This window comes from Apaloderma vittatum, unplaced genomic scaffold (assembly GCF_000703405.1).
Source record: "Apaloderma vittatum isolate BGI_N311 unplaced genomic scaffold, ASM70340v1 scaffold19962, whole genome shotgun sequence".
Lineage (NCBI taxonomy): Eukaryota > Metazoa > Chordata > Aves > Trogoniformes > Trogonidae > Apaloderma > Apaloderma vittatum.
In genome coordinates this window covers 3-17,287 of record NW_009702158.1, presented here as the reverse complement: position 1 = coordinate 17,287, position 17,285 = coordinate 3, and the positions used below count along the sequence as shown (strand labels likewise).

The following is a 17,285-nucleotide window of genomic DNA, read 5'->3' as shown; positions in this document are numbered from 1 at the left end:
CACACATCAACCAAGTCCCCGAAAACACGGAAGCTGAACTCTGCATATTCCACAAAAAGGTCAGCAAAAGCCTTGGCTTTCGTACCCATGGCCCGCGCGGCCACGGCACCAGGGATGCGCTGGTGATGCAGAACTACCGCTGGCTTGAGGTGCGCAGCAGCCAGGGTCTCGAGCAGCTCCCGGTAGCACCGCACCAGAGTGTCATCGGGCTCCCCGGCGTCCCCCGTCGGCAGAACGCCTGCCCACGGCAGGAAGACTTTGTAATGCGTCACCCCGATCTCGTGGAGGTGGGAGAAGTACTGGGGCAGCTCAGGAGCCACAAGATCTTGTTGGCACGGGTCATCGGGGGCTTCAGCCACAGCAGGGCCCTGGTGTTCCTCGGGCAGGACTTGGTTCTGCCGATGCAATTTGCTTACTGACTCGCTGGGTAGAGGCCCAGCAATGGCGATAAAATTCTGAATGAATTCCCTGTCTATCCCAAGGCTGGGAGAGACTAACAGAAAGGAGATGACTGTTCTACAAATCAGCTCCATTTCCGGACTTGCTTCAGAAACAGTTATTCCACACTACTTATATTACAGTAGAAGTAATATTTAACTGAAATTATCTATTACACAGACAAATGTTCCCAGAACTAGCTGGCACTAGAATGATAACAAATCAAGACTTTCAATCAATAGGTGAACAAACAAATGCACGAATATGAAAGCGCTGTCCAACAATCAGCTGGAGAAAGGTTACGTGGAGACAACTTTCAGAGATGCTCAGTTTCCCCTTTACACTTGAACATCAACCGATGTTTGCTGATACTGCCTCCATTTCAGAGGAAGATAAAATAAATAAGCAATGTTTTTCACCTCCACTTGGCCTTTTTTGGCTCAAAAAGAACATTGGCACAGCTCTGGCTGCAGAGCATAAGAAGAGTTATCTGCATTGCTGGGGCTGGAAGCCACCAGGGCTCAGGGTGGGCAGGTCAGCAAGAGGCACATTCGTGCTATAATTCCTGGGTGCACGAAGGAAATCTGAGCTGTGGTGTCTTACCCACTTAGAAAAGCAGTTGTTATGTGAATTCAGGCAGCAGCAGCAGCAAGGTGGATCCTCACACAGAGGAATTTGAACAGTCTAATTTTATTGCTTTCCAAAGTACTCCTCGCTTCAGCCTTGAGAACACACACTCTCAGCAGGGTGGACACACACAGACCTGAACTGCTGCAGGGAAGAGACAGCTCAACTGTTCTGCATCCAAATACGACAAAAGGGAAAAGCTGAGAACATGTACCCGAAACTGCTGTCTGTGCTGCTGAAAACACAGAACACGTTTAGATTAACTAAACACAAAATTCTACATAACTATATTGAAAAGTCAATTCCATCTCTAAGTTTATTTCCTCTAATAACCAGCTTTTTGTCTAAAGCATACCTGCAAGCACCTGGGCAACTTCCTGCTCTGTCAAGCAATATTATCTTTGTAAGTTACAGCAGAAAATGCCTCTCGGCATTTGCTGTTACTCAAACAACAAATTTTATAGCTCTCACGGGGATTGTAATTTGTGTACTTTGATCCTGTTTGATTCCCAAGCGACCATTTTTTCTTTAGGAAGCCTTGAAAAACTTGTTGAAACGTGGTGCTTGCTGTTCTGAGCAACTAAGCAACTACTTTTTTTCCCCCCCCCCACTCTGATATTTGAAGAGGAGCTTTATAGCACCACCTGCTGCCTATTTTTCAGTAGAGCAGTGTCAATCCAGAAAGAACATCCCTCCTGCCCTGTGCAGCATATAGAACTGGGGAAGGAGAAGCAGAAAACCAAGTTTTCTCCATGTGAAAAAAAATTTATTACCAAACAGAGATTTGGGGGGTGAGGAGGGAACACAAAATGAGGTACAAACATCCTCCTGTCCTTATTCTGAAAGTAAATTATGAACAAAACAGAATAAAATTAAACTGCTGTTGTAGGCAGGTGACAATTTTTAAGGAAATATATAGCATTTACCAGGTGCAGTTTATGAAAGAAATTAGGGGAGAGAAGTTACTGCAGGTAGAGTTAGTGCCCAGTGATACTGCAGTGTTGTTGGTGACAAATATTTATGATCCATTCTATAAATATAACTGTTATCTGTAATGATACACTTAGACCAAGACATATCTCTCTAAAGCTGGGAGGAGCCAACAGGAAAAAAGACAACTGTCTTAGAAACAAGCTCAATTTCTAGACCAGCTTCAGAAACACTTACTTCGCGCTACTTATACTTAAACATATATAGCTTTAGTACCTTTCACGCTATTCCAAATGTTTCTTAGGTGCTAGTATCAGATTGACAAGGCCGTTATTCAGGTATTTTTAATTCTTAATAGATTATTTAATAATTCCATAGCATACAGCAAATAACTGAGAACAGAAATTTAAGTAAAATTTTCTTACAGAAAGATCTACGAACAAGTTTACAAATACAGTCTTAAAAATCCATCATAAATAGCAGATTGCAATTCACTTACAAGTCAAGACATTCAGATGGGGGTTTCTGGCCTCCTGACCTAAAGCTTTCCTTCACCCTTGGCTATTTTCAATTTTCTATTTTACATATTCAACAGGAGCATACAAATCTTTGATCCATCTAAAAAAAGGGAAGTAAACAAACTTTCTTATCATCCATTACTGGAAGTTAAAAAAAACTTCTTAAAAAACAGCATCTGTCATCCAGGAAATTTAATCTTTCTTAAGACATTAAACATTTAGATCACTATTTTTTCAGCCTCAAAGCATAGGAATAGAAGATAGCAACCCCATACAAGAGTCACAATAAATCCACCCTTGGACACCTTCAGACATTTAATGAAATTTTATTTATGTTAATGAGAAAAAACAGTAAAAACCTATAGCATAAAAATTCTTCTACTAAATACAACAGAACAATGATGAAAAATGTCTTTCATTTAAAAAGAAGCATCTCCATAGCTTGGTGCTGAAAAGAGCTGTTGAATGATTCTTCTCTGCATCTGGATGATAGCATCGAAACCCAGAATTAGTAACAAAACTAATATATTAAGTGTGTAATTTCTTTAAAAACTTTGCAGGGACGCTCAGTGTAAATGAGCAATCACTTATTACTGACGGCACATTGCTGCATTCCACAGGTAAAGCATTTGTAGAATGTAAGATGTTAGCTGTATAGCGACGCTTGCAAGAAAAAAAAACGTATTTTCAAACATGTAACTAGCCAGCTCTACAGCCTCGCTCTCAGCCCTTAGTCCTCCAGCAGATAGTTTGGGTTGACGACCAGGTATGGGTCTTCATCAAAAGTCTCCTCTTCGCTTGATCCCTTCAGTCCTGACTGGGATAGTTCTATCAGAATGTGGTCCTGCAACAGACAAAAATTTGTATTCAAACAAGAACAGAAAGGTTGGTTTGTACTTTTTGGAAGGTATCTCCTTTTTTATACTGGTAGTACCTCTTATGGATGAATTATTTAACTCTTTTAATTGTAGACTCACTCTTTAACGGCTTCCTAATCTTAACAATTATGTTCACTGGAAACCTCTCCCATGTTGTATGCTGTCTGGGAACACTTCAATCTAGTGCTTTCGTGCCTTTAAAAGTGAGAAGTATTTTGTATTTTCTAACTTTTCTTCCAAACTGCCCTAGTGCACTTAAAGCTATCCATTCAATAAAGGGTTGTTTGTATTTCTGTATCCTCTTGTAGAACTAACACTACAGAAATACAGAAAATTATCACTTATAATTCTATAGGGACATAGTACGGTGCTTTGAACTTAATATGGCACTTTGAACTTTTACTTATACACATCCCTAATTTATTTCAGTGTTTTCTCTACAATTATTTTTAAGAGGTACTAAACAAAGAAGGCGTTTATACTGCATCAGTCAATAATACAGAAGCACAAAACATATTTCTCAAACTAGGAACATATTCGTTAAAAATGAATCATTGCATTACTTAAGTTAAAACCGTTTTTCACTATCCACTCATCTCTAAACGCACATAATGTGTAAGTCGGTGAATGACTCTCTCTATGATCTTCTTTTTATTTATTAGATCTTCTTCAGATTCTATTTCGGATTCAATTTCCTTTAGATACCAATTAATAAGTTCACTCTTCTTTAATGATGAATCGTCCTCTTCTGCAAAGAAAAAATTTACATAAACACATCAGCAGTAAGATACCACTCAAATCATAAGAGAAAAGGATTTATATGTTAACATTTACAATGTTTAAGAAAGAAACATGCTTGTTAAGGTGTTTAAAAGTCATCAGACTTTCTTATGTTTCTTAAATTGCCACGTTTTGTACATGAGGCTGTTGCATCGTGGTTTAATTGGAGATACTTAAGAATTGAAGCTTTCCGTTCTATGTATCCAAGTGTCTTACAAATCAAAGGAGTAGCTTAGCAATCACATCAGCCTTCAGCTTCAAGAATAAGCAGTCGTCCTAAGGACTCATGCAACTTTCCTCTAAGTTAGGGAAAAAAAAAAAAATCACTGTCACACAAGGCTGAGGAGTCATCCTTCTACATGTACTCAGCATTTTGAACAGCTATTGTAGTCTCCATACCCTTCCAAAAACTTCATAGCCTTGGTACACGCTATGAGATAACTGCTGCATTTCATTACAGGAGTAGCCTCACTGCAACTGCAATACTTCATTTCCCCAAGGAAGGATGCAGCCACTTGGCACAAACTGGTTAAATACATGCTTTTGGCTGCGGATGCTGGCACACATTAAAACTCTTGCTACACTTGTCATTGCTGATGACTCTTCTGGTTGGGTTAAACCAGCATATGCTACAAATCCTTTTCTGTATCTGCTCTGCTGACATGCTCCTCAACAGGTTCTGACAAATTACTAAGATACCAGAGCTAGAAAGCCCAAGAATTCTTATTTGCATCACCAGATGTAGTACAGCCGCATGTGTGCGGGTTCACCCCTAACCTACCAGGTTTCACATCTAAGCAGGAGTGAAAATCCCAAGTACAACAGCATGAGATCTCATAGCAGTTGCTTCCTGAACTGAGGGTCTGCCATCATTTTAATCAACAAATTCTTACCTTCCTCTGCTTTCCTGAGGTGCAGCACCAGGAGATTAGAAATTCGTCGATATTCAGAGAAGCCCAGTCTAAGAGAAGCTTTTGGTGCAGCATCCTTGTTCACATCCTCAGAATGGCTGTTGATCCCATTCACAAGACCATTAACTCCAGCTGGAGCTTCTGCCTCACCTGTATGGACACATGCCCAGGTTTAAATTTGTAACATCTTTTAACCGTTTAACACTCCTGGGCTCCTGAAAAGTGCTGCATTGACCAACCAGGTGAGTGGACCCACATGGAAGCTGAAGATGTAAGACAGTTAAGAATAGGAGTCAAGACTCCTTGACATTACTAGACAAGAAATAGGTGAGATGCTGAAGAGAAATATATACTCGAATGAGGAAAGCTGTGAAAGCTGCAAACACTTTCCTCCTTGAAAAAATTCTCTACAAGTAATTTACCATTGACTCCATCTTCGTCTTCTTGATCCTCCATTTGCTGTTCATCATCTTGGTCTAAATTGATATCAGGAGTCTCAACTCTAATGATGGACTTATTTAAAAGCCTGAAAGCCTCCTTCACATGTTTCGGGTGAACCTGGGGAAGATTAAAAAACCCATTATTGTATTAATGTATTAAATAGACATGGTGGCTATTCCAGTGTTAAAAGATTTTTTTTCCCCAATAGTTTTCAGAAACTCACCTCTGACTCTGACAAAGGGTCTTTCTGCCCATCTAAACTGAGTAACCCTAAGCAGTAAAGACTGCAAGTCAGACTACACCCCACTACAAGTACTCCGAGTTCACATAAGGTTATGGAGGGAATAAATAGCCTGACAGATCTTTCAGGCTTTAGTGATCATGTGGAGTCGATAAATTTTTTATTTAAGCTGAGAACATTTTGAAGAAAGATCAGTGGAGAAAGAAACATGAAAGAAAATGGTCTGAACAGGAACAATACGAAAAAAACCATAATTAATAAGTCTCCTCTGAAACTGAAAAGCAAAAATTGGAAAAATCATCTCCAGCTGAGCTATAAGCTAAAAGCTATCCGTTTTAACGGAGGTGAATGTAATTAAAAAGAACTCAATGTGTTTCCCTCTTACACAAGCAGTGAGCAAGTTTCTACCACAGCATGTGTCACATAACCCCTAATCAACTTTTCAAAAGGCCTGCTGAGTTTTAAAGCAGAGACTAGATGGACAGTAGCCATAGTATGGTTAACAGCCATAACACAATATACATTGCAGTATGGGCTGACGTGAGGAGGAGCTCAGATCACAAGTACAGGTGCTCTTAGGGAGCTTCAGATACTTTGATGAACTTTGGCTTTTTAGATTGCAGATGGAAGAGAGCTGTGAGAGATTACAGATGGCACACGATTAGGAGAGACACTACCAACAGCCCTGGCTGATGCCAGTAGATGATAGCTCTTCCCACCTGTCACGATTTGACAGGTAACAGGCTGAGAATGCTGATATGACTGCAATGCAAAAAAAGAAAAAAAAGCACGTTCTTAGTTTGGACCAACTGATCTCAGCTGTACAAGGCATACCTTAAACACAGTATCTTTGGCATACAAATTCAGATTGAGTATGGCCACATCACAAGTGAAAACATGATCCAGGCTCTCCTCCTCACCCATGGGATTTAAATATGTACAACACCATAGTCAAATATCAAAGCCAGAACTCCTACAACATTCATATGAACATTTATAAAACCCTTCATCCAAAACCTGATACCTCATCACAGCAGTGCATACGGGCCATAGCTTCCGACAGCCGAATCATGCTTTCCAGCTGTCGCACTGTGATCCTCCAGGACGACTTTGTCACTCCAGAGCCATCACGCTGCCGTAGTCGCTTATACTGCTCCACTATAAAGTCCTCCGACTCCTTAGATATCTTTGTGACATAAGACAGCACGACAGTTTGCCATGTTAGAAGTCTTAAAAGTTTATGCTTCTTGTCTTAGATCAGCAGTTCAAAGACTATTCTCTACCAGCTACTGCTTTTCTCTGAAATATTCTATACTACCACGCATACTATATGTAAATATAGTGACAATCATATTATAATTTTACTGTAATAATTACAGTAACAATATTACAAGTACATTGACACATAATTATTTTACAGCAGGTATTTAACAAATTCTATTTTTCTTGCCTCCAGGCATAATTCATGTGTGTCCATACTAGATTGTTCTATGTTTACTTACCTTTCCCTGTGCATGCAGACCCACACACAAGCACACACACCACATACTATCTCTGACTGCAGCTTTGTGTACACGCTTTTTAATCCAAGTCTGCACATACACAGACACAGCTGGAAAACAAGCTCCTCATGACATGGAAACGAAATGGGACTTTTCAAAACTTTGTAAGGGAGGGTGTCCTCTCCTTCCATTTGAGAACTCCATTAGAAGAACTTTTGAAAAATCTAACACACCCAGCACAGCCAAGCTGCTACTTGGACAGACCACAAAAATTTGTACTTAGAGCAGTTTCCCATGTTCTGTATTTTACCACAAAGAAAACAATGAAATATCAATGAACAATACCCTTTGAAAACAAAGACAAACAAAGTGCTTGATTAAGCAGCAAGTCAATACAATAAAAAAATCTCTGCAGTAGCCATGTTGAATAACGCCTGACCTTGAGGTACAAAGAAAGCTGCGAAATGACTCCTCAGTCGTTCTAGACAGAAGTTAAAAACTGCCACCAAAGCAGCTAAGATATAGTCTCACCTGGGCTGGCTGGGTTCCTGGAGATCAAGGCTCCAAAATATGCTGGGTTTAGATAATAACTGAACTTACAGCTCCTCTCTTGAGATAACCCTAGACAAAGTGTCTTTTCATTTGCCAGAATAAAGTATGCTACAGAGTGACCGCTCCTTTGGACCCCCTCACAAAGAACAATTTTTTAGGAAAGTAGATTTACCTTTGGTTTAAACTGTCTGGCAAACAGCAGGTATCTTCTGATATCATCTAATGAATAGACACGATCAACAGATTCTTCGACTCTGGAATGCAGATCCACTATGCGTCGGGCAATGGCGTAATCTGTGACCTGGGATGATATTGCCATCAGATCACTTTCACAACAGCAGCCAAACATCAAAACAACAGCTATACTCTTCCTTCCCATTCCCCTCCTTCCTCCCTCCCCACTCCTCATGGCAGAATTAGTCTTTCCAGAAGCCAGACTCTCTGCCAGAGGATCCGGGAGGTTTTAATACAAGGAAACACACTAGAGAGGGGATCAAAGGCAGTTTTAGGATTTATAACCCTTTGGAACTCTCCTGGGTTACAAGCTAGCCACAGAAGAGGTAGGAAGCAGCACTCCGCAGCGTGGGAACTGCCTTCTTCCTTTTCAGCCTACTCTGGCTCTTTCATGAGTCCCTTTTCAGTTAGATCCTCACTCTGAACAAAACAGAATAGCAACGAACCATCATTAATCTCTGTGTCTCATGTGTTCCCAAGGCAAACACCACATAGACAGGTAGTGGCAGTCTCAGCCTTAGTAACCACCGATTTGTAAAAATGACTAACGGTGCTTAAGTTTGCAGGTCAAAGCACAACAAGATGAAAAGGCAGAATCCTTGTATTGAGCAGCGTGCTCAGATTCGTACTGCCAGCCTCCAGGTTTGCAGACAGAAGAAAAGCAGAAGATATGAGATCAGCTCGTGAGATCATCAGGGCCACCAAGATGGTCAGAGGACAGGAGCACAAGATGTATGAGGAGAGGCTGAAAGAGATGGGTCTATTCAGCTTGTAAGGAGAGCAGCTGCCTCATTGGCAAGTACAGATGTGATGGAACCAGATCGTTCTTAAAAGTACAGATTGACAGGAGGCAACCAACAGAAACTGAACCAGGAGAAAATCTGATTAGATATAAAAGTTATTACTAAAAAGCTTGAGAGTTGCAGCAGGGGCCTTGAGAGGCTGCAGAATATCCACCCTTGGAGACACTCAAAATGCATCAGGTCAAAGTCATGGCAACCTGTTCTCAATGATCTGCTTTGACCAGGAAGCTAGAGTAGAGACCTCCAGAGGTCTTTTCTGATGTAAATGATTCCACAGCTCCTTAGAATTACCTCATTACACTCATCCACAAGGATGAAGAAGAGATCAAAGCGAGACATGATGGGAGCTGACAGGTTTATATTCTGTTTCAGTGACTTGGATCTGTCATAGCGCCCACCAACCGGGTTTGCTGCAGCCAAAATGGAGGTCCTGGCATTCAGGGTAGCCTGGCAATGAAAAAAAAACAAAACAGAAAAATACAAATTTTAAAAAAAAAAAATTGTATCTGTGACCACTTGCTAAAGCAACTCATCTTTCAGATGCCGTTTCAATGGCGGTATTTAACAACCACTCCTCAAAAGACCCCAAACTCTTCTAATCAGCGCTTTCTAGCCAGGTCTCTGCCCCAAGACACAGTCTGACAACTAGTATTTTAACACTGCCAACAATATTGAAACAAGTCCTTAAACTGCTTTTCACAACGCCTTGTTTTTAACAGTGCAAATACACACTTCTACATTCACACACCAATCTGGATCCTCCTCTGGGTTTACTTCAAGGCTGGGCTTTTCCTATTTTCCGTTTCCTGTCCAATGCTATCTCTTTCTCCCGTTCAGTAACATTTCTCATTTTTTGGGGGGCATGTGGCACAAAAAACTCTAGAGGCAAGGGATGTCTGTCTTGACACTGTGAGGAAGCTGAAGAGCCGAGATGAAAATCTGGCAGATGACACGACATCAGTACATGTAACAAGCAGCCAGGTGATCGAACACACTACACAACCAGAGGAACAGCGCAAGCTACCTTTACTCCCGCTTTAGTAATGGATATAGTTTGCTGCTCCATTGCCTCATGAATGGCTACTTGATCCCGCACATCCATTTTGTCAAACTCATCAATGCAACAAACCCCCTGCAGTGGAAGAATAAAACACAGTAAGGCAGACAAATTCAATCGCTCTTTAGAAAAGAAGTATCACTAAGATAATTTGGGGCCAGGAATCAAAACCATCCCAGGGATGCAGGAAGCTCTCTAGTTCCTGGACTCACATTATCTGCCAGCATCAGTGCTCCAGCTTCAATGACAAATTCATGAGACTCTTCATCTTTCACAACAGCCGCCGTCAGACCAGCAGCACTGGAGGCTTTTCCGCTGGTGTAAACAGCACGAGGACTGAACTCATCCACATGCCTGTGGAGAGAAAGAATAGGGAGGAACAAAGTTAAAAATAGCCGGCTGAACCTGAGCCAGCAGTGTGCCTGGGTGTCCAAGAAGGCCAATGGCATCCTGGCCTGGATCAGGAACGGTGTGACCAGCAGGAGCAGGGCGGGGATTGTCCCCCTGTACGCAGCACTGGTGAGGCTGCACCTCAAATCCAGTTTTGGGCCTCTCATGACAAGAATGACACTGAGGTGCTGGAGTGTGTCCAAAGAAGGGCAACAAAGCTGGTGAAAGGTCTCGAGAACAAGAATCTCATGAGCAGCGGCTGAGGGAGCTGGGGTTGTTCAGTCTGGAAGAGAGGAGGCTGACCTTACTGCTCTCTGAAAGCAAGTCTCTTCTCCCAAGGAACAAGTGAAGGGACAAGAGGAGATGGCCTCAAGTCGTGCCAAGGGAGGTTTAGATTGGACATTAGGAAAAACTTCTTCACCAAAAGGGTTGTGAAGCACTGGAACAGGCTGCCCAAGGACGTGGTGGCGTCACCATCCCTGGAGGTATTTAAAAGATATGTAGATGTGGTGCTCTGGGACATGGTCTGGTGGTGGGCCTGGCATTGCTACCTTAACAGTTGGACTCAATAATCTTAAAGGTCTTTTCCAACATAAATGACTCTATGATTCTAAAAAGTCAGATTAAACAGTGCAGAAACAAGCTAACTGTAACACAGTGCTGCTTTCAACCTCTCAGGCTTCACACTCATCCTTCCTTCAGGAAGCAATTAAATTTCAGTAAGCCCTCACACCTCTAACGATGCTTGAGCAGGTCTTGGAAACCAGTCCTTACCTAAGTGCTGTCTGTCACAGGTCTGTTACTAACCCCTGGTTACACCAGCAGAAAAAGTAATCCAGACCTCCTCCCACAAGTTTTCTGCCGACTCCACAAGCTAACCCAGCTCCTTACAGGTCAGGCAAATGTCAGCGTGAGGGAACAAATGGCTTCATCGGAGGAATCTGTGAGACTGACCACAGGCAGCTTAAGGCAGCTCCTGTGGTGCCTCTACACTTCTGAGTTGCAGGGTATGCTGCAACGACCTCAGCTTCAGGGAAAGGGATGGTGAGGCAAACGAACAACGTGATAAAATAGAATTTCCCATTAAAAACATTACAGTAAAAGATGTAGCATAAAACATAACTAATTAATAATTATTTTTCAGGGCTACTAGTTGTCTATCTGTCCAAAGTGTTGCGATCTATCAATTCAGATTAAGCTAAAAATAGGAGAAAAAAACCCAATCAACCAAATATTATTTCATCTATCTTTGATATTTTAAGATGTGATATAATTTTCTGTATTTTTAATATTCAATGTCTTTTGAAAATATTTGGAAATCCATAAGTTCATAACTACCTAAAGAATAAAAAGTCTTAATTCATCCTTTGCTAGTACCACAGGGGATTGTTGAGCTTGCTTTATCCCTGTTCAAATACTTCAACCATATCCAAACAATTCCTGGAAAATATTCTTAAATATTTTACTTCCCTTTCCTCCACTTAACATAGAAAAGGCAAGGTACACATTTATAGCTCTAGTCACACTGGACAGTATTTAAATACTGAGTTTTAATGAGATGCTTACTTCAGAAATTGACTCTTGGCTGTACTTGGATCACCAACAACACAAACATTGATGTCCCCACGTAAGGAAGTGCCTTCTGAAGTGGTTTTAGGAACTCCTCCAAAAAGCATCAGCAGGACCCCACGTTTCACTTCATCATTACCTGCCCCACAAAAGACAATTGACTAAAAATACAGAGAAAACACCACATTTTTCCTATTTAAAAAACAAAACAAAACAAAACAAAAAACTTCAGCCCACCGGAACTTTAGAGCATTTAGGCACATTCGCTCAGAATTTATCTAATTGCTAAACATCTACCAAACTGCATTTATGTGCTTGATACAGTTTCAGGAAAAATAACTGGGAAAGCAGCTGAATTCCTTTATGCTACTGTGGCTCAGAATATGCACCTAACTCAGCCGATCAAACTTTTCAGACACAACCAACACAAATTCTTAGAGTAGCTCTGAGGCAGCAACAACTACATGCACACACATGCACGTACAACAGCATACAAAGATTTGGAACTTTGAAATCTTTTGAAGGAAGCCAGTCTCAAATAGAGTTTACATCCAGCTGTCAGCTGTAGGGTTTATTAGCAAATGACCCAACAACAAAACCAACCATTCTGACTCGTCTTGCAGGCCTTAATGATTTAACAGAGCAAGTACTTAGGAAATAAACTCTCCTTTTCTAGTGCTGGAGGGGAGAGTTTGTGGTGCTTGGCATAGGGTTTCCAAGCTTTCCCAAAACGGCACCACACACTTAGCAAAAATAATACTTTCACAAGTGAAATCCTCCCTCTCTGAGGCAACAACCAGACTCTTACCATGGATAGTGGGGAAGAGGCTGGTGCACAAATTATGGTAAAGGTTCTTATCTTGGCTCATTTCAAAAACCTTTTCCCACTCTTTCACAGACATTTGGTTTTTAATGCTTTCCGCAGTCTGTTCTTCGTCTCGGAGCTCTTTTCCACCAAACTAAACACAGCAAATAACAATAAAATAAACAAAAAGTAACAACATGGTCACTACTGGATGCGAGTACTAGAGAAGAGGTTACAAAACCTTGCTCTGTAAGTTGAATGGGAGGAACACATTCAGAAAAGCGGATTATTCAGAAAAGCCGACTTGAGGCTAAGAAGCTCATCACCTTATACCTTTAAAAACCAACAGAAAAGTTCCTAGGGGCCACATTCAATGGAGTGTAGCTTCAGTTGGTAAGAAAAACCCAAGAGAGATACTTGTCCAGAGTTTAAGAAGAAATTAGCTTCCTTCGGCTAAAATTTCCTTTTGTAAGCAGTCTTCATTACCTCCAATTTATAAAGTCTTTCACTACTCTGAAATAAGGTAGGAAACTTCTAGACTCAGAAAATAACAGATGCCATTTTTATCCTATGTGGGCATGAAGCTGCTGGCAGAATTCTAGATTAAAAACCATACCAAAACCCAGCCATAATAAGTAATACTGGCTATGTTTCACTAACATCCCAAGACGTTATGTGATAAACCAGAGGGAACAAGAAGAATCATTGGTTTCTCTGAGACAAAATGAAGCAATAGGATGTCCTGGAGGAAAAGGACGTGCTGCAGAAATGGAGGAAAGCTGAATGGAAACAAATGGACCAGTTAGCTCTTCAGAATGAAGGGAAAACATTTTAAAATACACATCTGTGAAAAATGCTGCAAACAATAAAGAAAAAAAAACTTGCTGTATAAATCCAATCAGAACATAAAGACAGATGAAAGCACAGGAAGGTGGTACATACACATATTTAAAGCTTTACCCATTCCCGCTCCCTAATTTGGAGTAAAACCAAACAGAGCAGAAATCATCAATACCTTTACATCTACTTTCTTTCCAGACTCACCCGTGGATTTGTTGGCGCAACGTAACACGCTAGAAAGACTAGCTTATATGCCAGCTCTCTGACTCCAAGGGCACGAAGTCCTCGGATGCCTTCGGTTTCGTAGCCCTCCGTCCCGCTCACCCGGGAGCCGGTTTCTGCGCGCACCCCTGCCGTTAAAAGTGGGTGTCAGGACAACAGCAGCTCGCAGAACAAGCAGGAGGGAGAAGTTGTTGAGGTTACGAGCAGTAGCAACAAACAAACCTGGTGTTGAGAGCTGGGACACATCGGGCACGACGATCAGTGACCCTGTGAAGTCACATTTGTCGCCTGCCTGAGCGGACTCCACCGCTTCTGCGCGCAAGATCACCTCCACGCTGCGAGGGATGCTGCCGCGCGGCAGCTCGGCCTGCGTCTCCTGAATGCGGACCTGGGGAGCCAGAGGACATTCAGCACTTAGCTTTGTGACCTTGTGTCACACCACAGGGGAAACTGCTTCAGAACCTAAGCTGCTAATGAATACAGGACATGGCACTTGATTGCTGTCATCCATGCCAATCATGAAACTCCTCTTACAGTAACACAAATAACCAAGAATCCCTTCACTAATCAGTATGTAAGGAGCCTCAGAGAAACTTCAGAGGGTATGCAGGGGCCAACAATGGGAATTCTTAGGGTTAGGAAAAGCAACTTGACTGATACAAAATATTATTGCAGGACACTGGAATGAGTTCAGAGGAGGCCGCAATCCAGAGGCTGGAGCACCTCTGCTATGAGGACAGGCCGAGGGAGCTGGGATTGCTCAGTCTTGAAAAGAGAAGACTTCGGGGGGACCTCCCAGCTGCCTTCCAATACCTGAAGGGAACCTACAGGAAGGTTGGGGAGAGACTTTTTAAAAAAAGTGTGCACCGATAGGACAAGGGGAAATCGATTTAAATTAAAGGAAAAAACAGATTTAGATTGGATTTTAGGAAAAAAATTCTTTAGTACGAGGGTGGCAAGACTCCGGAATAAATTGTCCAGAGAAGTTGTGGCTGGCCCAATTGCCCAAAGATGTTGTGGCTGCCCCCTCCCTGGAGCTGTTCAAGGCCAGGTTGGATGAGGCCTTGAGCAACCTGGTCTAGTTGAGAGGCATCTCTGCCCATGGCAAGGGGGTTGGATTAGATGATCTCGAAGGTCCCTTCCAGCCTAGGCCATTCTGTGATTCTGTGATGTGGAGTGCTGGGCATTTGGCAGAGTAAATCAATCTGCAAGAGTAAAACACTGCAGATACTAAAAGACACCTCTTTTCATACTCATATAAAACAACTACACATGACATATCTGCAACACGAGACTAACAATGGCTTGTATGTGTGGGTTTCCAGGGGCTTACTTAGACAATAAATGTCATGCAATAGAACTGCTTTGATACTATTTGTAATTTCTCATGCTTAAACATAAGCCTTTCATAGACAGAAACTATTTGCAGAAATTCCAGGGCCTTTGCTTGAGTTTTCTTCTTGACATTGACAGAAGCAAAATTAACCATGTAGCAGTGTACAAACAACACCTTTCAGCTACCAGGAACATCACTGTTCAGCATCATTTGCCAGCCTCAGCCCTGTACCTTTTGGAAATCAACAAATCTTGATTTTTTGGAATCTCCTTCTGTTGGCACACACTGGGTTTCTGCAGATGTTTGGCTGTGTGTATTTAAACTGCTGTTCCACATCTTTAATCACTGTCTGGCAGTCGAGGCACAGGAAGGTTCCACTTACGAGCTCAGGATGGACTGGGTGGGTACGTACCACCTGGCCACTGATACGCATCAGTGAGCCAATTTTTGCAGATGTCAGTTCTCGAATTCTGTTTAAACCAGAAATTCATAAGGATTAAATTCCTGAGTTGACATTTTTAGGCCCCAGGCACTACCCAAGCACTAAGACACAACATAGTTTCATTCAGTCTGTGACCGAAGAATAGTTGTAACAGACATAAGAAATAGTTACTAGAATACATTTTCATGTTATGATTTTACAAAAATTTTTAAGATCAATACTAAAACCAATGCATAAGTTACTTCACTAGTATGTCAAAAGGAACACACTCTAAATCAGTTTTTTTAAAATTAGAGAAGTTACATTTGTTTGTGGAATATGATGAATGTAAGTATGCAAGTATGATTCGCAAAAGAAAATCTTTAAAAAAATATCCTGCACAAGATCAGGAAACTTCTCTACAACTGTATCGGTCAATGGTACATTTCACACATATAAACAAAACATTTTCAATATGCTTTGACACTTTCTTTTTCAGCAGTAAAATCGCACAAGTTTCTGGAATTAATAATCATCTTACTTGTGTCTGGTTGGTAGATCTTGGAATGCAACATAGAAGTCCTTGTTTGAAGGAACATTTCCATGGTCTCTGGCAAAAGTCTTTACTGCTCGGCAGAGGTAAGGGTAAACCCTGAAATACAGAAAATAAGTTAAAATTTTATAAAAGCTATCAAAGTGCCTTCTCTTCTTTAGACTACATCAAAGGCTTGTATCACATATTTACAGGTTTTGGCTTTTACTGCCCCATTATGTAGTAACACAAAAAAGGCAATCTAAATATGAGATTACTACATAATAACGCCATTTGCTTTACTGTCAGAAAAGGGGCTTTTAAAAGTCTCATTTTATGACACTTTTACCCTTATATTAAGAAACAGATCCTCCAAAGAAGACATTGGCTCCATAAAATATTTTCAGAGCAAGAAGTTCTAGAGCTTGTTGTGTATTCCCATACTGACCACCTATTTCTTTACCAGAATAAATGCAACCGCCCAGCTAAATAATGTTTTCCAGAGAGGAATCCATTAAGAGTAAGTTTTGATCCAGTAAATAAATAAGTCTTAAATGTGTTTTCAGGATGTAGAAGGCAGATAAACCTCGCTTTTTACATAAAAGGTAAGATGTTAAGGGCCTAAGACCACAGCATTGCTCAGCTCTCAGTAATCTCTACACGTTACCTGTAGAATTCCTCCTGAATGGTGGTCGAGAGCTGCTGATTGAACTGCTCCAAGTCCGCAAAGCTTACGATCAGCGTGTTCCGCTCCGGCCGAATCAGTTCTTCAGCATCCCGCAGGTATTTCACCTCCCCATCGCTGTTCTGGAACCTGCAAACGTTTTGGGGAAACGCTTCGCAGTTGCAGATCAGGCTGAACTGACCCGAGTTCAGGGGAGAGCGCGAAGGACGGATCACAGATAAGGAGGAGGCGCAAGGGAACGACCGGATCCCTCAGTCCCTTGCAAATGTGTTTTTTCTCCCAGCAATTATTTCTCCTTCCGCCCCCCTCGCTACCTCCGCTCTGTGGACAGCCCAGCACACACGCACTGGATCCGCGTTTCACCGGGCTGGTTTGACACACCGAGTTTAATCTGCGGTGGAACAAGGGCTCTGCACCAGCACCGCGGGGTTCGCGCTCCTCAGCGTGCGCTTAGCGGGTTCCTCACCGCTGCCGGAGGGTCCCTCGGGAGACAACACGTATGGGGCAGCCGGATTGAGGTGCAACAACCCGGCTGTCACGAAACTCTGCTGAAGGCGGCCAAACGCACCTAAC

At 41.9% G+C, this 17,285-nt stretch overlaps 1 protein-coding gene across 1 annotated transcript; it reads right to left on the bottom strand.

Moving 5' to 3' along the window:
• Positions 1-3,112: 3,112 nt before the first annotated feature.
• LOC104281454 (DNA replication licensing factor MCM6-like) lies at positions 3,113-16,888 on the bottom strand (the record flags this gene model as incomplete). The annotated part of the gene is given in 17 exon segments (XM_009879450.1): positions 3,113-3,357; positions 4,000-4,139; positions 5,065-5,232; positions 5,505-5,640; positions 6,789-6,950; positions 7,991-8,119; positions 9,147-9,302; positions 9,880-9,987; positions 10,125-10,266; positions 11,869-12,010; positions 12,680-12,830; positions 13,721-13,866; positions 13,961-14,126; positions 15,306-15,336; positions 15,338-15,544; positions 16,037-16,147; positions 16,695-16,888. Coding segments are annotated over 17 exon segments (2,403 nt in total), but the record flags the coding sequence as incomplete, so codon positions are not given.
• Between the last annotated feature and the right edge of the window lie 397 nt (positions 16,889-17,285).